Genomic DNA, 23,121 nt, shown 5'->3' on the forward strand with positions numbered 1-23,121 from the left:
CAATTTACTAAAGCTGAGCAAAAGTGGCTAATAATAAAAGATAGCACTGACTGGCAACAACGCTGAGATAAGGCAAAAAACTGGGTGACATAAACAACAGGAAGTGGATATGAATGATTGAAGCATGAACATAACAAGACTGGGGTGTGGCTAGCAGACCTAATATAACTTTGCATATCTGGGTTTATGAAGTTTACCTCTACCTTATAATATATCTTATATCCAATACTATATCATATTATATTATTGTGTTAATATCTTATACTCTTTTAGTACATTATTCACTATAGTATACCCTTATTATATTTCTACATTAAAACAGACACACAAAAAGTCTCATCACTTAATCATATTATATTTTAGTCTGGTGCACGCTGTTTGTATACATATTACATCCCGCCACTGTTACATTTGCCTTGTAATTATGTATTTAATGCTCTTGTAATAGTTACTTTTTTTGTCTTCTATTCTTATTCTAGTTTTGTATACCTCTTATTATTTTTTCGTTATTTATCTGTACTTATTTCTGTCCTTGTGCTGCTGCAATAACCACATTTCCCCATTGGGTATCAATAAAGGCGTTTCTCATCTTATTGCATGTGATCATTGTCACACAGTGGAATCAGAAGACCATGTTATATTTCTGTACCAAAAAATCAAAAATAAAGAGGCAACTCAGAAATAATGGATTTGAACAAATGAACCCTTTATCTTGGGTAAAGGTGTCATAACAGTTTATTTGATTACTTGAGAGAAACCAGGCTGATAAATAATTATTTTAAAACAATGTTATGCATCACTACCGGTCGCCATCTGCTTTTTAATGGAAGGAAGAAAATGAAGAACAAGGAGTGAATTGTCCATTTGTTTTAATAACAATAGATCATTTATATTAACCTGACAGGAGCCAGTTTGTTTTATGATAAAAGCTTATGTTCATACATATATACATCCGATCATAGGCATCAGTGTGATTCTCTTAAAACAAGCAGTTCATTTTCAGCATATAAGCAGACATAATTCAGATAAAACCTTTTGAGAGCATGACATGTCAGGAAGCTGTCAGTTCATGTGTGGTACACATTAAGTTCTTCCACCAGCGCCACGCCCTCCCCTGCCCCCTCTCCTCTGTCGACCTCTGACTTGTTTATTGTCCTGACGCGGTAATCTTTTCTGTCGCTCCACTGTGATCCACCCTCCGTCGCTGGCTTTGGCCCCCTCTTTTCCCTCACTAGGGCTTTCTGTCACAGACAATATACCTGGTATCGTGGAGGGGCGGTTCTGTGGTGTGACACTGTAACTGTTGGACCGTGGCCTCCCTGGCTGGCGCGAGGTTTTGCTAGTTTTATTATGAACATAGTTACCTCTGGTATTGGTCCATGCATTCCCCCTACCCTGCTCCCCTCCCACAGTTAATGTGTTGCCAAAGTAAAGGTTTCTGCGGCGGTTATGCACTGCTCCAGCACTGAGTGGGCGCTCTCGCTCCCTCTCTGAGGCGCTCTCTGACGTGGTGCTGGAAGGGCTGCTGCCCTTTGACCCGAGATGGAGCGAGGAGAGTTTGGCCGACAGGCTGGTAGTTGGCGAGGAGCTGCGAGAGTCAATCCAACTAGATACATGGGCGCGGTTTGGAGAGCGGCGCACAGCTGCAGCATAAGAAAACCCCTGGCTTTCATGTGCAGACAGGAACTGAGGCAGAGTGCGGGCGTCAGACCTAGTCAGAGCAGCAGTAGTCTGCTGGGATTTCTGGGTCTTTAACTGCCTCTGCCTTACGTTGTACAGCCATGTGGTATCAATATCTAAAAAGGAAGATGTGCATTAATTAAATTCAGGGGACAGTCTGTGTTTAACACTGATACATTTGTGATATCTTCAAATGAGGAATTTCAACAATCTTTATTTGTCCCGCAGTGAAAACTGTTGCTCTGGCACTCTTGAGGTCAATACAGTAATAAATAAAACAAATACCATAGTAAGACTTGTCCATGGGGCTCAAGTTGATGTTAGCTGGAGTTGTTTGGATGGCCAGCTCCACAGTCTTGATCTCGTCTTGATTACCACTGTGACTCCACGTCACTGGACAGCTGTGTCTGGTAGACTTTGGTGACTTGACATCATCCTAAAGTCAAAAGACAGGAAGAGAATACATATAATATATTTAGATTCAAAAATATGTTTACTTGATGCTCGGGGTTCTGTGATTGCATTTGATGCATTTTCAAATTCATATTTCAAATGGCTGATAGTGTATTTGCTTTGTTCTGTGAGGTGCCTCTCACCTCATAATTGACTGTGTAGTCGACTTTATGGTTCGGCTGTAGTCCAACGATCCATTTGTCCATCACAAAAGGTGGCTGCATTGCAAAGGTTTTAGTTCATTAAAGAATCTGGCAATACAACAATCTTAGAAGTATAATGCAAACAGCTAGGTCAGAAACAAAGAGAGCATTCAGTATTGATTAATACATTAGTGGTCATGTCATTTGTAACTTGTTCAGCAAATGTGTTTCTGACGACACCTTGGTCATCCGCAGGATTTCCACATCTTGTCGGTTGACATTAAAGATGACATCTTTGATGTAGGTTACTGCAATATCATCTCCATCAAGTTCCAGGTACATCTTCCATTTGCAGTCCTTTAAAGAAAATAGGATGAGTTGAACATTTTCTTTTGTGACACCAATATCTCTGTTACTGTACAGCTGCAATAAAATCTGATTTAAAAAAAAAAAACGATAATGGTGAGATAATGGGCGTCTGGTCTGGTGCACTCACAAACAACACCTGATTGTATGGAAAAGTTTCTAATTGCAGTAGAACTTGGTAACTCTTGTATATAAACCAACAGCACAACCTAGAGGTAGTTTGATGGTAGTGGCCACAAAGCCACTTACAGTGGGGGAGGACAGAAATATTACATATCGAAAAACGGAAATTGTATATAATGCAATTTGTGTAATATATGATTTCGAAACACCTTATTTAGAGAATGGATTTTAATCAAAATCAGTACTAATGTCTCAACATTGTAGTGAAAATTCTATAAGAGAGAAACAGAAATAAATGACGCGGTAGGAAATATTTTGATGTGGACATTGTAAATTCTTTGTCAAACACTAGATGTTATTATTCTCGGTGGGATCCAGGATTAATTTCTTGGAGCAGGAATCGGATCGATTTTAGGTGGTAAGGGTGAAGGTTTTTCCTCATGACTTGCTGCATGCGGCACACATCAAATCCTCACTAGGAGGCACGAATCTGAACAATTCCCCAGACCTCTTCTCCTGCATACTGAATGCTGACGAAGCAGTAATGATTCCGCCAATCCCCTAAAGCCGACCACGAAGCCACAGGTCACCGCTTAACCACACAGGGTTCATGGCACAGGCCAATCCATTGTGTAGTGATCACAGAGAAAGACATCAGAGGAGTGGCACTAACACACTCGTCTGAGGAGCCTTCGCCCTCTCCTGCATCGTCCCCAGGGGCTGGAAACGGCTCAAAGGGGAAGCTTCAGCAAGCCTCTGGCTCAGAAACACACCACAGTGGCCCCCGTGCTGGCCTGTTGTCGGCACTGGACGGTCGCACCGGGGCTTCCAGGTCCATGCTAGTCTAATCACTCCAGCAGAAACAATGTCTGGTAATGATGCCTAGGACCCGAGTGCGTCTAATGACAACTCATACATAATTCAGCACCTTTCACTTGGCTGCACGGTGATATCCTCATTAGTAGGGGACCCTCAGTGGCTGTCAGATGGTGGCCGCACAATCGCGGGCCCTCATTTTGCCTTTGAGAAGTGCAGCTGCTTCCATGACATCGCCAGCAAAGAGGGGCGAAGAAAAAAAATGCAGTGCGGGTTTGTTTTATTTAGTGCAAAAATCCTTCCAGTTTGTAAAAACAAGGCTGACACGGAACCTGACACCAGGCAGGGGAAAATAATTAGCTCTCATTTTCTCAGCCTCCTGTTTCCTTCTCCCTGCTGTGTTTTCTACCCACTAAACCACCACATGTCAGAAGAAATGGGAGGCAATTAGCAGGCTCGTTTCAGCCCTGCCGAACACACTGAAAGAGGACTATTTATGATGGGACAATGAACAGCTGAAAGATTAAATAACGTTTGCCTTTTAAAAAGAAAATGACTTCTGGCTAAATGGGCTATTTTTGATTAAATTCAAACAGCAAGTGAAGAGCCATCCTTTCTCCACAGTTTGAGACCCTAACAAAGGGCTGTGAGCAAGTCGAGGTGGATGTGGTACATGGCTGAGAATGAAATGTTTATTCGTCTGGTTTTATGCATGTCTAGTGATGCCTTCAATGGTCAGCATAACAGCCATCATCATGAATCCTCAGAACAAACAGCTTCAGTACAAGGCGGCTGATTCAATCACGGCAAACACATTATTCTGTACATCTATTTACAAAGGAACAATATTACAAAACCTATTAAAGATGTTAAAAATGAATAATCAAAGTAGTTACAACATTTTTTTGTGGTTGTCCTTTATTTCTTTTTGGTCATCCTTTACAGAGCGAATGATGAACTGCATCTGATGCTCACAGCTGCAGAATATGTTGGTGCAGTCAGTGTGTGTGTGTGTGTGTGTGTGTGTGTGTGTGTGTGTGTGTGTGCTTCACTATAAACTTACAGATTTCCCAGTTCCTGGTTTCCAGTGGTACCCAAACACCAGCTCCAGATTTACAGTTTTACTCATCTCAACCTCCTTTCCCAGCTCATCCTGGGAAAAAAAAAAGTGGAGTTTAGGCACCAAATATGCACAGTGAGCCCCCCCCCCCCCCCCCCCCCACAAAAAAAACCCCAACTCTTCCTAAAGATAAAGAAGAAACGTTTATACCTTCAACAGAGGTGGGAAGTGGACCAATCCGAGGTAATCATTCATTAGCTTTTCAATTTCACCCTGCCGAAGAGAAAATATGAGATTCACTGTAATTCCAATATATATGAGCATAAAACTCATCCTGTAAATGACGAATGGATTAAAAGAACTAAGAGAGTTGTGGTTAATGGCTAACTGTGCCTTGCCTTAAGGTGCATAGCGTGACCTTTGGATTTGACCCCCATGTCCCTCATGTCGTTTTCTGTGAGCAACAGCAACCTCTTTCCAGTGATGTGATTCTCTTTAAACAGGTCCGCATACAGCTGCATGCCCCATGTACCCTTCTCTGAGATAGAAAAGGACACGCCCAGATTTCAAACAACAGATTACAAATAAAGAGTCCGAAGATGCCAAAGTTGAACTAAAGACAGAGTGCATGAACAAACCTGCACCGAATATTTGCTGCATCCAGAAATACTGAAAGAATAAAATGGTAATAGATAATTTTTAATAGCAATGGTGTGTGGAAATCTAAAATAATATCTTAGTTATGAGGTTAGTAATGATACTGACCACATGCTCTTCTGTCCAAGTATAGATGTCAAAGTGTGGCAGCAACTGCATAAAAACAAAAGACAAACAGAAGTAACAGCAATAGAACATGGATGGATACGGACAGTATAACATGTGTATTCATGACAGGCAGACATTTAAATAAAAATCACCAGACTTAAGTAAATGTTATTAAAATGGAAAATAGACATGTTTTCCATGTCTGTGAAGCCATTACTTTTCCGGTTATTGTGCTGTGGGATGAAGACGACTTGCCTCTAATGGTCTATATCAAACCGAAATGTCCATCTGACTGATCTAACGTGATCTGTTTGAATGATAAATCATTTATTGCTCATTAAATGTAATCAGGCAGAAACTTGCCAGCCAAAATAAAGATTTCATCATTGTGATCACGAGACTGGTGTGTAATGACAGAAATAATGCAATGGAAAATTGGAGGAAAGATGACTAAATGAATGAGTAATCCCCCATTCACTGTCTTCTTCCCACGACATCTGATAAACAGCTCAGATTATGAGCTGAATGCCGGTCTCAATAGACAGTCGCTGCCATACATTTCAGTGCAGCCCGCCCGCCTCACAAAGCCACTCAGCACTGCAGCGTTTTCCGCCTCCTCCAGTGCTGCGGTTCGGAAGTAAACAGATTCAGAAGCATTCTGCCGCTGCCAAAGTCTCATTGGAGTGACTTAACATCACTTTTCAAGCAGCGTATTATATTTCACAAATGTGCTGCCATGATTCTTTCTCCGAGGACTATCTCAAATTCAAAATGGGGCGCACAGTTTTTGTGTTTATGACATGTGTGTGGAATCTGTAGAAAAAAAAAAAAAAGACTTTGGCTTAGTTCACACAATCCTGCCCCCATGTGGACTAAGTGGATGATGAGCAACCAGACCATGAACACTGGGAGTTACAAAGTTAACATCACAAGAAACAGCTCAACATGAATGCCCAGTGAAGCAATATATTTTACAATCTTATTAAAATGCTATCAGTCACGCTCTGTTCTGTCTTCTATCATAAAGGGTTTGGTAATAATAGTGGCAATACAACATCATTCTCATGAAACAGATCAGCAGAGAGTTGAAAGAAACTGGTTTATTGACAGAACGGTGAAGGATGCAGGAAAATAAGTCACATCAAGAAGCTGCTGCTTGCATGATTTTGGTGAAAAGCTCAAGAAGATTATTAACAAGTGTGGAGGCTGAATGTTTCTGAAGTGTCTGGATTTCACACAGGGAAATGTATATATTGGTAGGAGTGTGTGTTAATCGTTATGTGTAGTCTAGTGTGTATAGAGCTTGAAGGCACAAGAGTACAGCCGATGTTTGAATATTAGCTCACGGCAGGATGCTAACAAGCAACAACACAGGAATGCAGAGGATTACATCCTCATGAGACTGACTGATGATAACAAGTGAATGGGACAATTTAATGTGCTATGCTCAAGGAAGCATGTCCTTCCCCCAGATGAAGCCTAATACCTACTTGAACACTAATGCTAATACGATTTTCTCTACTGTAAAGTGCAGGTCTTGAGGCGAATATTCAGTTAGACCGTACGGTGAGATTCTGTATGAAAAATGTGTCAACAGAAGGAAATGATTCTATTAAAATCTACATTTGGTAAAATCCGTGACTTCTGAATCAAGCCTTTTAGCGCAGAAACGTTGTTATATATAATTCCCTATTTCTTAATGTTTGTAAATCTTGTAAGGCCTAAGCAAGAAGCCTGTCTTGAAAAGTAAAATGTGACGTGAGCAATGAAGCTGACAGTCATACAGCCACATCCTTCTCCTGCTGTTTTGAACCTTGGGTCAGTCAGAGGAAAAAAAACATGTAGTTTCTCATCCTGGTAAGAGACTGCGTCTCAACAACTGCACTCCAACACATCCAGAACAAATTGGCCAATCTTAATGTCAGCAAAATGTCACTTCATCATAAAAGCCTGGCCCTCTCTAAGCAACTGGCTCATGTGGCTCTTTCTTCACAGCATGGCACTATACATCCAGTACATTAGACATACGGTAAATGACATCCATAATATACATAGGTGGAGGGCTCTACAAGTATTCTGAAATACCTTTCTGTGCTAGATTGAGTGATTTCTGAATACAACTTGAACAAAGCAGAAGAAATATTAAGTCAATGTATGTGTTCTGGTGTTTCTCATGATTATTGAAATGATCAAAATAATCATGACTTAACAAGTAATTCATCGCCAAAGATTGCTTCCACAAAACCAATAAAGCATCCAGTGAGATTACAGTATTTGATAGATGCAGCCGTGGAGACGCAGAGCGTCGGAGAGCTTTATTCACTGTCGTCAGACCAAGTGAAGCGTCCCATTCCCAGAGTCATGTTGACTTTGTGTCCTTCTCTGACACAGCTCGACACGGAGGAGTTCTGCCTGGCCTGCATGTTGACCTGCATGCCCGAATGCAGGATAGGCCGGCCAAAGTCCAAGGAAAACATGTCCTCAAAGCCCTTCGTCATGGACTGCAGATTCACCTCCTCGTTACTGGAGGTTGTGATCTGACATGACATCTGTGAACTGTTTGATTCCTCCGTCTTAGACTGATAGAATGACTTAGCGCTTATCTTTTTAGCCACAGGTAAGAGGAGCTGAAAGGCAGAGAGACGGGTGGAGAAAGGAGGGACACAGGGGTGAAGGAAAAGAAGAGAGGATAGAAAAGAAAGGGAAGTAAGTAATCAGTTTCAAAACACAAGTGTAAATAAGAAAAGTGGACAATCTTAACCCCAACCCAAGAAGAAAAGTAGATGGTAAAAGAAAGTTAACAGAACAAAAGAATAAGTGGAGGATAGGAAACGATAGGAAACACAGGAAGAGATTTCAGTGTACTTGATCCAAAGGTGTTCAAGTTATCTATACTGTATACTACTGTGGCATTCCGTCACACACGGGTTTGAGAAAGCAAACACGTTCTGTCCACAGAAACACAAAGTGCAAACAAGAAAAAACAAAACATAATCTGTCGTGTCTTTTGCATGCAAATACTGCAATGCAAGGAAACAAACCGGCAAAACAGCAACGCCGTGAACTGCAAGTTCCGCAACGCTCACAATTCAATAGGAATTCTGGTAAGTGCAGCATTCACTCTGTGCAATCATGATGCAAATATACTTGTTGGGCAACCATGCACTACACTTTACATAACTGAAGTACTGCCAATAATACACACTGCCCATGATGTACCTTATTCCACACTTTTTTATTTTCATTCCACATGCTTTCCCATTTCCATGTCACCCCCAGAGGGAGATCAGAAGGAGTCTGTCCCTCTCGCAATGGGATTGAGGAAACTAGCATGTGAACAGGAGTGTGAACGTGAGGTGCTGCTGCTGTGACCACTCGACAGCTGGTGGCGGCTGTCCTGCGGGTGAAGGTGGACCAAGGTGGAGAGGACATAATGAGCAACTCACCGGGCTGTTGGACTGTTCGATGAGTTTGTGCTCCCACATCTTTAGACGGCGTTCTCGCTCCTTCAGCTCCTGCTCTTTGGTACTCAGGTCTCTCTCCAGCTTCTTAAGTCTCTCAAGCGTAGCTTCAATCTCACACCTGCAATAAACAGAAACAGAACAATGTCAACAGTTTACCAAATATCTCCACATCGAATATCGGAAAACAAACACTTTTTTCAAATGTTAAAGACTGGCATGATTTCATATTTTTCTTTTTGTCAGGAGTAAATAGGGATTTTGTTGTAGACTATTTTTAGCTGCGGATTAATACACAATTGGTGCCCTACTTTTTTTTAGCAGGGTGTGTTACATGTAGGATTGACTCAGTAAACTACAGCGCTTGTGATAATTGAAATGAAGGAGTTTCCAGGTTTACCTTCTTATTTTAACTTAATTAGCCTTAAGGTTAACTGACGTGCCATATTTGTAAGGCTCCGTGGTTTTATTGCTGGATTATTCTATTAAATGTGTTTATTTGGCATCTTTGGAAGCTTAAGAATTCCCACTAGAATTTGAAATGAAGTTATGTGGGTTTGGCACAGAGCAGTTGTATGTAATGAGTAACTCACTGGCAGTTCAGTGTGGCTTAAAGGTTAAAGAGCTCTCACCTTAAGTTCTGGTCATTTCGTTGGATTTGTTGACAGTAAGAAATGATTAAATATCACCAGCCTTCTCCTTTAAACAACCCAGTGTGAAGAATAATTACATGAATACCAGTTAGAGTAGAGTACCATGGCAGTAAGCAGTAGCACATACTAAAGCAAAATGAAGTAAAACTGTGAAAAGCACGAGTGATCCCCTGCAGTCAGAAGGTGATTAGGCTGTGTCTAAAGCTTCGGATGCCAAGGACGGGACAATGTCTCATGTGGGGGAAGTTTGTTTTGCCCAGCAGGTGGGGCTGCACAGTGTGTCGTGGAAATCCACGCTGAGCTTCAGCCCAACAAAAACTTGGTTCTCACACTCTCTCTCTCTGTTCATAAACACATGTAGCAGGAAAGCCCATCCTGACTCCTCCCAGTCCTCCGGTTCCTCCACCCCGACGCTTCCCACTTCAAACAATTTCCACTCTTGCTCAACTTCCCAAACAATTTGTTCTCTTGCCTCTTGTTCACTTTCCTGGAAAACATTTTGTCTTTGCACATCGTCCTGCACGCTGCAGAATGTCTAATCCAGACAGAAAAGACTTTCTTCCTATTCTGTCCAAACTAGTCCGATACAGAGTGTAACAAGAGGCGTCTGTTTAGTGTTACATGATATTTAACTTACGTGACTCAGTCTATATTTAGTTCTTAAGACAAATAATTAGATCACAAAATTCAAGTTCTAATTTCAGATGTCATGAGACATAGCAATCGTTGAATTAAATCAGCTGCTTTTGACCATTACACCATTTGATGTTGAATCTGTCACAAAACAATGAGTGTCAGGTTAAAGTAGGGACTCTCCCCTTTAAGTGGAAGGTGTTTTAATTGGCTATAAGAGCAGCTTAACAGTGTACATGAAAATGAAGTGACGATCGATGTGTGCATAAGTGCAGCCACACAGTGCTGCTAGTAGGCAGTAGACTTTTAGTCTTCTTATACCGTACATAAAAGCATATATGGCCAACATAATATCTCACTGCCCTACCTCCAGCTCTGATCACCCACAAGCCAGCTAAGCTTAAAGTATCAAACCTCTCGAGCGACAACAAATGCATCTTTCTGTTTCACACATTCTCAGTTTCTGTTTTCCAGCAGCGAGTTTCACTCCAACCTGCTGCACCTGCAGATGGCTGCCTGGACATGATGCCACCAGCACAACTTCTGAAGAAAAACCTCAGAGCACAGACAAGCCCCGCAGAGAGGCAGACAGAGAATAAAGTAACAGCTGAGACTCAGGCTGTGCTGAACATCACCAAACCTCCAGCTGCTCATACAACCCAATTAAACACTTCTACTTGAAAAAGATGGTGATTATTTTTAGGGCCTTATGGGTAAAGAGAGGAAGTATATCCAGATGGATGATTCTGTGGAGGTTTTCAGGCCTTTATGTAGCTATCAGTGTAATTATTAAAGATCTATATGCACGATCTCAAGTCCTTTTTTGTATTCCACGGCCCCCATCAGCTACATTTCCACATCACTCTTTGAAAACAGTCGCACATTTCCTTAGGCTGAGGCAGTATATCGGTGAAAAAGAGAGTTATAAATACATTTACTGGGCCTGGGAGAATGGCTGATCACATTACCTCCATTCAGCCTTGTTGTGAAGGAAAGAGTTGCACTGTTGAGAAAGTTGGCTGTCGTTCGACATGGACTCCAAAGTCGAGAGGATCTGCTTGAACATTGGCCTTTCCTGAAATCAACACACAAACATTTGCTCTGTATGATTCAAATGAAAGCATACATATGTTGTCAATTTGCATAATGTAACTTAGTGGACCACTCACTTTAGATTCTGCTGCCCAGCAGTTCCTCATGAGCTCAGCAAAGCGGGCAGGACAGCCACTCGGGATGGTTAACCTCTGAAACACACACAGTCAGATGTAGGATGAGCTGAAGGGCTGCTGATTTGAGGGAATTGTTTGACATTTAGGAATTCATGCTTATTCACTTTCTTGCTGAGAGTTAAAGCTAAGCCAAGCTAACCATCTGCTGGCAGTGGCTTCATAACGCTTCAGCCTCTTGGCGATAATGATTCCCCGTGTTCCAAGGGTCACTATACTGTATACGGTACATACACATAATCGCACACTAGAGTACCTCGTTTTTCTCCACCACGAGCCAGGCCACTTGTAAACCTTCCAGACCTTTGAAGGGTATCTCACGGGTGAGCATTTCCCAAAGAACCTGTCACGGAAGTAAAGAGCCAAGGTCAGCAAACAAACAAAGTTATAACACTGTGAAATAATATGCATAGACGTATGTGTATGCTCAGGCAACATACACACATCTATGAATCTTTTGTTTTGCCCCAGTGGGTTTCACAGAGAAAATATTGCATGAATAATAAATATTGCAGAGCAAATAAGTAGCTTTTATCATTTTCTGTTGTGTGTTTGTAGACAAATAAACATTTAAAACACTTTTCTGTCTTTCTTGAAGACCAAATGCAACATGCAAATTAGACAAAGGAAATATTCTTAGATTTAAATGATTAAAGGCTGAAATGACGTCTGAAGTGCAATAACAGCACTCCCTTGATCATGTAGGTGCTTCTCAGGTGGTATTCAACAGTGTCAGGTATTCAACCTGAGTCGATGTCTTTAAAAAAGGAGATTTAAGAAAAGGTGGAGAGACATTTATTAAACAGCCAAGGGCTCTACTGTACTCTACATTTCTATATTTCTACACTTGCCAGCTGCCTCTCATTAGATGTATGTATTTTGCTATAGAAATCAGCTCCTCAGAAGTGTGTCAGTGCGGGGAGACTGCATACTTACTGTAAATCTGCAATTATTTTTGCTTTACCTCTGACACAGAAAGCACTCGTTGCAATCATAAACATTGACTGTTCAGCACGTAACATCCTGCCTACTGTATATCTGAGGAAACGTATTTTTGAGGTTTTGCATCAGAGATTTACTCTTGCATAATAGGAACTGCAAAAAAAACTTTTTTTGAGCTGTTAACTGGTTTCCATTTTGAAATTACTTCCAAAAGTCTTTAGACAGCAAATTCAGCAAGTTCAGGACGAGTTTTAGGAAGAAGAAAGACAAAGACATTTATTAAGCGGCTTCACTTCTGCAAAGGTCAAAATAAATTTGATTGTCCACTTAAGCAGAGAAAGAAATGCAGAAATAGAAATATCAGTGGGACTGGTTGACTGACAGTTGCTTTTTTACAAGAATATGGGCAACTGTCCTATACACTCTGTGTGTTCAAATACCCATACTACCATAATTAACATGGAGGAAAAAGATTTATTATGTCCCCAATACATGGTACGTAAAATGCTGTATGACCGGTCTATCTTGTTGCATTTTTTCAGTATGCAAGCCAGCATGCTTTTTTTGGCTATTCTTACCCATAATTCTCTGTGCAGTGGATAAATGAGCAAAAGGCTCAAAGTTCAAGGTGCAATGGTATGAGGAAGTAATATGTCCCAATTGAATGCTGGATGCAACAGTACATACTTTGTAAGGGCGGCTGCAGTATAAACTAAAAGCATGTGATTTAGAACACAGTGAACATGTCAGTCAGATGTCTGCTGACTTGTACTCTGAAGAAGGCAACATGTGACGAAACAATGATCTACAGAATTGGAAACTTAAAAATGGCATCACTTGTGAGAGTGGTGCTTTCCCCTCCTTTCCTTTCCTGTCACTCACCACACCGTAGGAGAAAGTGTCACACGTCTCAGACACAGGCAGACTCTGGATCACCTCCGGAGCCATCCAGGGAAACGTGCCCACCAAGGACATGTGCGTTGTGTGGGTCAGGAACTTGGATGCCCCAAAATCACAGATCTGAAGTGACAAAAAACAAAATTACGATTATCATTGCATCTAAATGCTGTACTGTAATCACATCATTAAGGCCTGGACACAATTGCTTGTTTTCATCACTGCAATTTGGCACAATATGCTCTTGTCTCATGATACATCAGATACAAAAGAGGCTTCAAAAACTGTTTGGAGTTACGAAATAGTTTTCCATAATATACTACCTCTCTTTCAAGAGTTTTATTTAATCTCCTTTCTACTAATCTCGTCTACAGTGAAGCGCACCAGTAATGCTGGTTCTTGTAAATGCTAAGTTAGTCACTGCCCTCTTGTGTCCACATACTGAAGGTAAATAACATACCAGTATTTAATGCTCATATTCCTTTTAAATTCTGAGATAACAGTTGAAACATGCAGTTAACCAGACAGTATCACCTCATCAGAGCACTCTTATTGTGCAGCAAAATGTATCTGAGATGAAACTCAACAGAGTATAAGTCATAATGAAAACCAACCTTGAGAGACTTGTCTGCCGACACAACAACTGCAAGAGAAAATAGAAAGTCAATAAAACTTTGCGTTCACTTTAGAATATGTAACATTCATGTATGTGTACAAATTAATATTGGTTTGGACACCAAAATATTCTAGAAATGAAATCCTTTACCATTCCTGGACTTCAGGTCTCTGTGGATCACCTTAACGGGGGCCTCTGAATGTAAATAGTGCATTCCTAAAGCGGAAATAAAGAGACGTTTTTCAGAGGCAGGCCACTGGAAACACTCTATACACTGGTGACTCTGATCACTCAATCAGGAGAAAATCATGCTTGTTTTATCCGGTTTGTAATACTGTATGTGTGGAGTAGTAATGAGGGAGACCTACGATACCTTGAGTAAAAACGCATACTATTAGGAATTCACTCATGAGCAAAATCAAGACTCATTGACTTGTATTTATATTGCTAAGTACACCTAGAGTGCCAGCACACACTTAAGCACACACACATTGGTTATCAGTGTGAAGATCAGTCATGACTGCAACAAATGATGACTTGAGTCAAAAAAAAGTTTAGCATTTTTTCTTGACTTGTAAAACTTCTTACTTTCACAGCTGATAAATGAACATAGTGCTGCTGTTTAACGATCTGTTTTTGATGTCATGTATTATGCAATTTTGTGATTCTTACAGAAACTGACTTTAATAGGACTACAAACCCCTGCCTTGTCTTTTAAATCACTTTTTAAAAAACGACTTATTTGCACATATCAGTTTTATTACAACTGCTTTCTATGAAAAAGAAGTTAAGGTCCCTCAAAACATACCGTACCAGCCTCCTTAAGTTCTACAATTAAGTGTATAAAAACTTTAACTGCTGTCTTTGTCATATTTTATTTATCATAATAAAACCACTGCCAGCAACTAATGATTATTATCATTTTTGATTAATCTGTTGATTATTTTCTCGATTCATCGATTGGTTGTTTGGTCTATAAAATGTCATAAAATGGTGAAAAGTGTTGATCAGTGCTTTTCGAAGCCCAAGATGACATCGTACAATGTCTTGTTTTGTCCAAAACTCAAAGACATTCAGCTCACTGTCACAGAGGAGTATAGAAACCAGAAAATATTCACATTTTAAGAAGCTGTAATCAGAGAATTTTTACTTTTTTTCTTAAACAGACTTTTTTAGGTTTTCAGTTAATTGATTAATACAAAGACACTGTTATTGGCAAGCACAAGCTGTTAGTTACTAATACAATCAAGGAGATAAAATAATTGTCACATTTACCTCTGGCGATTTCTGCAGCCCATGTCATGATCTGCCCCATGTCCATTTCCTCACTCTCAGCACTGGACAGGTAATCATACAACGATCCACCACTTGCATACTCTGTGGAGAAATGTGATCATGTTTGAGTTTGTTTTATTGGAAGTGACTGACTTGTGATGGTGAAATGTCTTATAGTGAAAAACTGTTGTCTTCAGGCGTTGCATTGTACATTATTAGTGCAGCATGTGAGAGCATTATGGGAATAGAGATTTCGCCAGAGAACTCCTGGACGCCTGCTGACTGTGTCTTGTTTACAGATTGCTCCTGTCACTGACCTGTTGCTGCATATGGCCTCAATTTATCACGGTGTAAATGAACACTGCTCCCTTAGAAGCCCACATGCTATCAACTCTCTAAAACACAAATAATCTCCTCTGTTTTCTAAAGTTGAATAGACTTCGAATGTGGCACTTCTTATGAGTCTTGACAACCACGAAGCCTTTTGCAAAATCCCCCCTCACAAAAGCTCTCCAAGACATACAGATACCTGTAGACAGAGACCTCGTGAGGTATAGTACCTGAATGAAGATAAACAAGCACCATCATACCAGATAAAACAGCAGGAAACCTCTGTTTGTGCATAATAACCCAATCATGTTTCAACACAGTGTAAACATGCATTGGCGCCAAGGCAGGAGTCTAATTAACAATCATAAAATACACAGATGCTTTTTGTTTTTTTTACAAGTCTGGATTGCTTTTTGCGTTTGCATTTGTGGCAAAAGCTGTCTGACAGCAGGTGCATAAATAAGCTCACCTGACTTCGCCTGTGTGTGCAAGTGAAGCCTTGTCTGCTTCTGCACTTTACTGTAATACGATCCTCCACATTCCGTGAATAACGTGGCTACCTGAGGCTCTGTTGTACTTCTTTTAATCAGTTTGTGTGCGACAACAAACAACCTTGCAGTGTATCTCACAGGTAAATGTACCTTTACCCTAAAACAATAGCTGACCTTAATTTATTAGGTTCATGAGGTCGTTGAGTGACAGATATTGTTCAGCTCACGCAGGTGAACAGAGACAAACAGGTTTCTCAAATAGGTTGTAGATATTGGCTGCAGAAAGAGGGAGCTGCCTGGCCTGATGCTGTGTGTCAACAGACAGAGGACATTTATAACAGAGCTGATGAATGTGGACATGACATGGTCAGGATGGCAATAAACATTTTTTTCCTGGATCTGCTGCTAATTAGATTGTGCTTTGACAAATAGAGACATCAATCAGCGACTTGACAAACAAAACCTCTCTCTATCACAGCTGCAAAATACTATAGAGGCTGCTGAGGTGTCGTGAGTTTTTCGTTAATGTTCTTCTTATACAGTTCTCCCACACACAGCTATTACATAGAAAAGCGTGGTTTGCATAACATTTAACTGAAGTGCAGACACTGATTTCACTCTGCTCACGATAATCACAATCTTCTCCTGCAGGACATGGAGCTATGTGAACGTAAGATGGGAAACTCTATAGAGGCAGCAGTTGCTTAACGTTGTTACAGTGTCATATTGTACGAGGTGAGGTTTCATAATTCTGTCTCTTCTACCACTCTCCATTCCACAAGAAAAGGACATGATAGCCATCGGTAAAAATGATATCAGCATGGGGATGGACATGTAAAAACAGAAATCTAAGGTCACGGAAGTTATGGAGTTCACCTGAGATGACTTTTAGTTATGCTAACAATGGATGTGTCACACAAGGAAAACATTCAGTGGGTTTGATGTGAGGAAAAAATGATTTCCTGAAGTAGAAAACAGTTTAATTTCCTTCTTTTAATCACCACTAGATAATAGGCTTTTAATACACATTTTTATTATGATGTTTTTTCTTTTTGTCTTTACTGAGGAGCATATGTTTGCCGTTTTGTAAACTGAAAGACAGTTTTGGTTGCGTAACCTGTCACCTGTCTTTTGTTTCTGTGGTCGTTTTGTAACACTGCAGTATAGAGATATTGACTTTTAATTTTAATCCCACACATTGACACTTACATAAATAAACCGCCCAACACTGTCAAAATTAAATTCTACCATTTGAACATCACAATATACAACCTCACCTGATCAAGTAAAGACTAAATAAAAATCAATAAATATAACACTTGATATGATCCCAGTTTTTGTGCTGCTATTAATTGATACAATTAATTCATTTCAAGTGTTTTTATTAGTTTGTTGTTTTTATTGTTTATTATTGTCTTATAGTCTTAACTTATTGCCTCTTCTGACTCATTGTCTTATTTTTTAGTGTGGTAATTTTAACTGTAGCTACATGTCAACTTTCCCTTTATGGGACAAGAGAGAACAAAGATTTACCTGCCTTGACTTGACATGTATTCTTTATTCATTTACAGTTTTCATTTATTGTGGACTTTTAATTTGAGCACTTCCATTTAATAAAAATGCTCCCCAATAACACTCCTAAATCCCAGTCTCAACTCTGTTGCCAACCTAGCCGGACAGCTAATATAAATCAAATTAAATTAAATAAAGTCCATGGTATATTCACTCAGTAAAAGTGTGTAGTTTTACTTGTACAGTAGATACTGTTAGCGATACTTAACAGTATGTAGGTTACTGTTGGATGCTGTTAGAAATTCAAAATAGAGAAACAAATGCAGAGCTATGGCGTCTTTGTAAAGGTAAATAAAGAAAAGTAGAACCACAATCTCTCAGTGTTTATGCTTCGCCTCTCACCCTCCAAATCCAGCCATGTTTTAAAGCAAGATAACTTGTACTCTTTATTATCACTATGATTTTTGATTGCATCTAGCTCTTGGGCTTAAGAAGTTTTAATGCATTTAGTATGGGGTACTTTAGACGAAAGATTTTTTTAATAAATGTAATGTAACAACACCCCTGGTTGTGGAGAAGAAACAGTTTACTGTATTAGATAACACACCATGAATCCATTTGATTTAGTAAGGACAAATGTGAACTATGGGCTCTTTTATTTATCAGTGGCATTGACCGCCAGAACAAAGAATCTCTTATGTGATTAATCTGCGCTGTGGGATGTTGTCCACATGATGAAAGGAGGTGGTACTCCCTGTTCAGGATGTGAGTGAGGGGTGCTACAACTTTCACTGACAGGGTGTTTAACTTTTTCCTGGAAGAAGAGCAATGTTTGTGGTCAAGATATGGCAATTATATGACTTGAGTCACATTTATGCAACTGCAAATTAAATCTCAATTCCACATCGTGCTTAAGTTATTAATTGATTAGTCGATTGATAGAAAACCAATTGCCAACAATTTAGAAAAATCATTAATTGTCAAGCCAAATTTATGAAGCAAGATTTGCTGTTTCACATTTGCTGTTTGCAGCTTCTGAAATGAGTGCATTTGTTAATTTACATGCTTGTAAATTGAATATCTTTCTGCAGTTGGTCGGACGAAATAAGTCATTTGAAAACCTCGTCTCAGGCTAAGCATGGACCGCCCACTCTACCAGGTTAGCTAACTGAGCTCCTTACACTTGTGCCTTTTAGCCGTATGTCTATAGATGCAAATCCCTTGTATGTGCTCACACTTATTTGCCCATTAAAGCTGATTCTGAGAAGACTTGGTTTAAAATACAATACAACTTAAATGACATCTCCACAGTAAAGTGAAAAGTTTGTGCAGAGGCATTGTGGGCCCCTTGCAACACAAGGTTTATTCTTCTCAGCCTATAACCTCAACACAAAAGAAAGGGGCGCACAACGACTGTATCAATGTGTGCACATACCCGAACCCTCTGGCATTCACTAATGTTTCGATAGAAACCTCTGCACCATTCAGTGTTGAGCAAACTGCAACTGATGCAAACAGATTCAGCTGCTGTGTTTGCTATCATGATGTAGCCAAGCAGCTCTGGTGCACACTGATCATCATTGAGACATACTGTATTTATGACACGGCCAATGTGAAGGCTTTGAAATATCTTACCTGTGACGATTCCGTAGTTGGGAGCCTCAACAATCGCGCCATAAAACTGGATGATGTTACGGTGGCTGAGGACGCTGAGGATTTCAGCCTAAAACAATAAACATAGGACAACATAGCTGGGTATTTTTGATGCTAATGCGATACAAATGTCTGAACATCTTTACTTCAGGGTCTAAAGAAACAGGAGTCTGCAGCCGTGCTAGTGGCCTGTGGCGCTTTGAGCTAAATGCTAACGTCAGCATGCTAAGTTTAATGTTCACCATGTTAACCGTCTTAGTTTAGCGTGTTAGCATTTGGTAATTAGCACTAAACTAAACACAATGGAGGCTGATGGGAATTAGTTTGGCAGGTATTTGTCATAAACCAAAGTACTGGACAAACATTCATGAATGTTTTTACCACGAAATGACATATCAATCTATCATATCACTAGTCATTTCACTGAAACACCCAAATATCAACCTCTTGGTGGCGCGATAGAAAAAGTCAGAGTATCAACAAAGTCAGTAACATTCACCCACTTCGGACCGTGAATGTTTTACACGGAAATCCATAAAGATGTCTGTGAAACTATTCCTTGAATGAACAGAAACTTGACAAAACCAATTTATTTAATTGTAGCCAAACACTGTAATTAAATGAACAATTGGTTCAATGTGAAAGGATTACATTATAATTTTCACTGAACAATTATCTCTCCAACACTTGAGTGAAGTTGAATGGATATCTGTGATCTTTTACAATTTCAAAAAAAGGAAACCATGAATCGCTTTCTGAACATCCTATCACAGGCATAATACATAATACAATTTCCATGACACGATTTCAAAGATAGTTCTTTTTTTGTCTGTAAGACAATGAGCCTGAGCTTTCAAAGAGATCTCAGCAACGGTCCCTGCTGTAATGGGGCCAAATACATTCTTTCATTTGGCAATACTGTTTCGTTCCCTGCATATTTCTGAGAGTGGGGGTGTATAATGACCATGAGTGATGGGTACAGAAGTAGCCACATCCCCAACATGGGGTAGCAATTAAAATGAGTATTATACTGACAATTAAAAAGTATATGAAAAGCCCAGGCAATTATGACTCCTACCTCGTTTTCAATCTTGAGCAGTTTCTTCACCGCCACCTCTTTATCCTGGGAGATCCACCTGGCTCGGTACACACTCCCGAAGCTGCCGCCGCCACAGTTCTCGTAGAAGTGGATGTCATTGAACGTGATTTGCACGAAGGAGGCGCATGGAGACAACATCTCATCTCATCGGCACCAAGAGTGCTTCTGTGGAGGGGTCACAATGAAGGAAGGAAGGAAGTTCACTCAACAGAGTCCTGTAAAACAAAAGGACTCCTGCTGTGCAAGACGCTTCAAAGAATAGCTTCACTCTGAAATACACAGGTTTGATGAGACTCCGACATGACCTGGAAAAGGGAAAAATCAGCTGTGGCTGATTCTGCATGTCGTGTCAGTGTGAAAGCCCTGGTTTCAGCTCTGTCATTCACAGACCGTCTCTTTTCTCTGCTCCACACACACTCCTCATCATCAGTAAAGCAATGAGCTCAGGGTCCAGACTCTGCTTGTATAAGGACGATGGCATGCCTGGTATGCTGTGGTCATGCAGCCAAAGTCACACACTGTTCCAGCAGGGTCTACGGTGTTCGGTACAAGTAAGGCCACAAAAAGAGAGCGAGAAAATGGACTCTGTCTGAGTGTTTCAAGACAAAACCATAGAGAAAAACGGCATGTTCCCTAAGGCCATGCATCCAGTATACCGTGTCAGGGTTAGAAATGTGATGCTCCCAAACTGGAGTCCACACACATTGATTATCGCATCCTTTTGTTTGTCTGTAAGAGCATAAAAGCATCTTGTAAAAGACATAATTCCGTCATTACAGGAAATTGTAGTTCTGTTATTGTTCATAGGTTTCCCATTTCAAGCTGAGCAATTATGGCTTTTAAAAGGCTGTTACCTGGGTATTCATTGGGATTGCTATCCATCACAGCGGGAAATGCCTCCATTGTCACAAAGGGGGGCCATTGCTCTCTGCTGATTTACTTGTATGCATGCTATACTTAGACTCACAGCAATCTGCTCAGTGGACCAGCCCACTGTATTGTTGTCCACTCAAGAAGCCAGGGTTACTGGGATATGGTAGCACTCCTGATCTCCTTCCTGCCTGTTCTCACTTAATAGCAAACACTGCAACAATAACGGCCTGATAGCCATATGTCTAGTCGTTACTCTAATCAAAAATAAATGGAAAATAAATCGCACAAAGCTAGCAGATAGGAGGGTGACCTGTCAACTTTTAGATGTTACACCCAAAACAGTCTGCAGCGGTGATTTTCTAATCCCAGACACATATTGATATCACAATCTCAAATAGTTATCAATGATCTTACAGTGCAATGGTATTGATCATGCTCTGAGTGGCTTAGATTATTGTGGTAGTTTACACTACATAGCTCTCTAAAGACATGATGCACTGCAAATATGTCTCAATAGTCAAACTTGAAAAAGCCAAGGGCATAGTTTACTGTATCAACAATTGGGAGAGTGGAAAATATTTTCCTATAAATATCAGTATTATTACGACTGTACGTGTTATAGTTTTACAGAAGCCCTTTACAAACACTGCTTTAAGTTTCACACTCAACAATTCAAAACCAAAAGTAAACCTGCACAAGTATGTGTAGCCTCCTGTAGGTTATGAACCAGCCTACCATAAAACCACTGCTCATACTCACATGGACAACCAGTGAGCCAACATCTGAATACTGTATCTAACTTTTACACTCCGACATTATTAACATACATACCAACATCAAGTGGGAAGCTTTCGTCTCCCGCGTCGCTCGTCGAGGTGCACGTTGCAAACGTTCAGTAAGACAACCGGAGAAGTTAAGTGTTCCGGGAAATCTCATGTGACGATTTTCTAATGTCTGCCCTCGCCCCGCGGTGGTTTTACTGGTTACACAACTTCTCCCAGCAGCAGCAGCCAACACCGACTGGACTGCAGGGTTTTACACTCACGATCCCAATGACAACAGCTCCCCCCGCCGGACCAAAGTGGGACACACCCCGAGGTTCTCCAACCTTGTTGTTTTTCCACACCGTCCCGGGACGGTGGTGCTCCACGTGTAGTGCGCGGACCAGACGAGGTCCCCATTAGAATTTTGCATAGGTCGCTTAACATGTTCCAATAATACCGGAACTGCTCTATAGGTTTTATTCTTCTGTCAAATGTCCCTGTGTCAATTTGATTCTGCTATAATGTTCCTCTCACTGTGGTTTAAACATTGTATTTTTATGCATTGTACAATGAGCTCTTACCGTTCCTAGATTTGCCAATAAATATGTTACTATACTCTATTATATTTCAGAGGTAGATACAAAGTATATTAACTCAAGTACATATTTGAGCTACTTTCACTTTACTTAAGTATTTCCATTCTGTACTATTTTATATTTCACCTCAACTGCATTTTAGAAGCCAATACTTTTCACTTTTTACTTCATTTATTTGACAATATAAGTTACAAGTTACTTTGCAGATTCAGGTTATTAATACAAAATATAAATCAACTAATACATTATTATGCATTATTATCAATAATTAATTAAGCTAGTAGTTGCAGCTGAAACATTTAAGGTGATTTATACATTAATGCATCAATCATTATATAATATTAATTATTCTGAAATGGGCCATCCTGTTAGATGAGTACTTTTACTTTTTGGTATAAGTACAAGTACGCTAATACTTTGTACTTTGACTTAAGATTTTGAATGCAGGACTTTTTCTACTAACAGACAGAGTATTTTCATTCAGCGGTGTCTTAACAGCTCAGAGTACTTCTTCCACCACTGCAATTTAATGCAATCCAACAGATCTGCCAGATTATAATGCTTCTCAGGTTTTAATTAAAGCATGTGATTATTGTTGTGTCATAGTTAGTTGTGATGTTGTACAAGACTGCATTATATTAAAATGTGTTTCAAATACCCCCCCCCCCCATATTTGTAAATGTAGTTGACAAAA

At 40.1% G+C, this 23,121-nt stretch overlaps 1 protein-coding gene across 1 annotated transcript; it reads right to left on the minus strand.

Annotated features, from left to right (window-relative positions):
- Positions 1-685: 685 nt before the first annotated feature.
- Positions 686-22,020, minus strand: map3k20a (mitogen-activated protein kinase kinase kinase 20a). Its single transcript, XM_076103676.1, has 20 exons — positions 21,899-22,020; positions 20,174-20,359; positions 19,078-19,165; positions 15,110-15,211; positions 13,985-14,050; positions 13,833-13,861; positions 13,204-13,341; positions 11,636-11,722; positions 11,323-11,397; positions 11,122-11,228; positions 8,853-8,988; positions 5,407-5,451; positions 5,280-5,310; positions 5,040-5,179; positions 4,852-4,914; positions 4,645-4,734; positions 2,517-2,633; positions 2,277-2,351; positions 1,966-2,116; positions 686-1,796 (listed from the first exon to the last, which is right to left on the minus strand). The coding sequence occupies exons 2-20, from the start codon at positions 20,330-20,332 to the stop codon at positions 1,084-1,086; spliced, it is 2,412 nt and encodes an 803-aa protein (XP_075959791.1). The 5' UTR covers positions 20,333-20,359; positions 21,899-22,020; the 3' UTR covers positions 686-1,083.
- Positions 22,021-23,121: the final 1,101 nt, after the last annotated feature.

The sequence above is a fragment of the Anarhichas minor genome, unplaced genomic scaffold (assembly GCF_050575085.1).
Source record: "Anarhichas minor isolate MPS153535 unplaced genomic scaffold, ASM5057508v1 ptg000004l, whole genome shotgun sequence".
In the NCBI taxonomy this organism is placed as follows: domain Eukaryota; kingdom Metazoa; phylum Chordata; class Actinopteri; order Perciformes; family Anarhichadidae; genus Anarhichas; species Anarhichas minor.

What these genes read in the sequence shown, in the direction of transcription:
- map3k20a (XM_076103676.1), bottom strand. Translation starts at nt 20,332, where the DNA reads ATGTTGTCTCCATGCGCCTCCTTCGTGCAAATCACGTTCAATGACATC. An exon ending in TGCTCAAGATTGAAAACGAG is followed by an intron (nt 19,166 to 20,173) that starts GTAGGAGTCATA and finishes TTATTGTTTTAG; the next exon opens with GCTGAAATCCTCAGCGTCCT. An exon ending in CTTGGACAGAAGAGCATGTG is followed by an intron (nt 5,311 to 5,406) that starts GTCAGTATCATT and finishes TTATTCTTTCAG; the next exon opens with TATTTCTGGATGCAGCAAAT.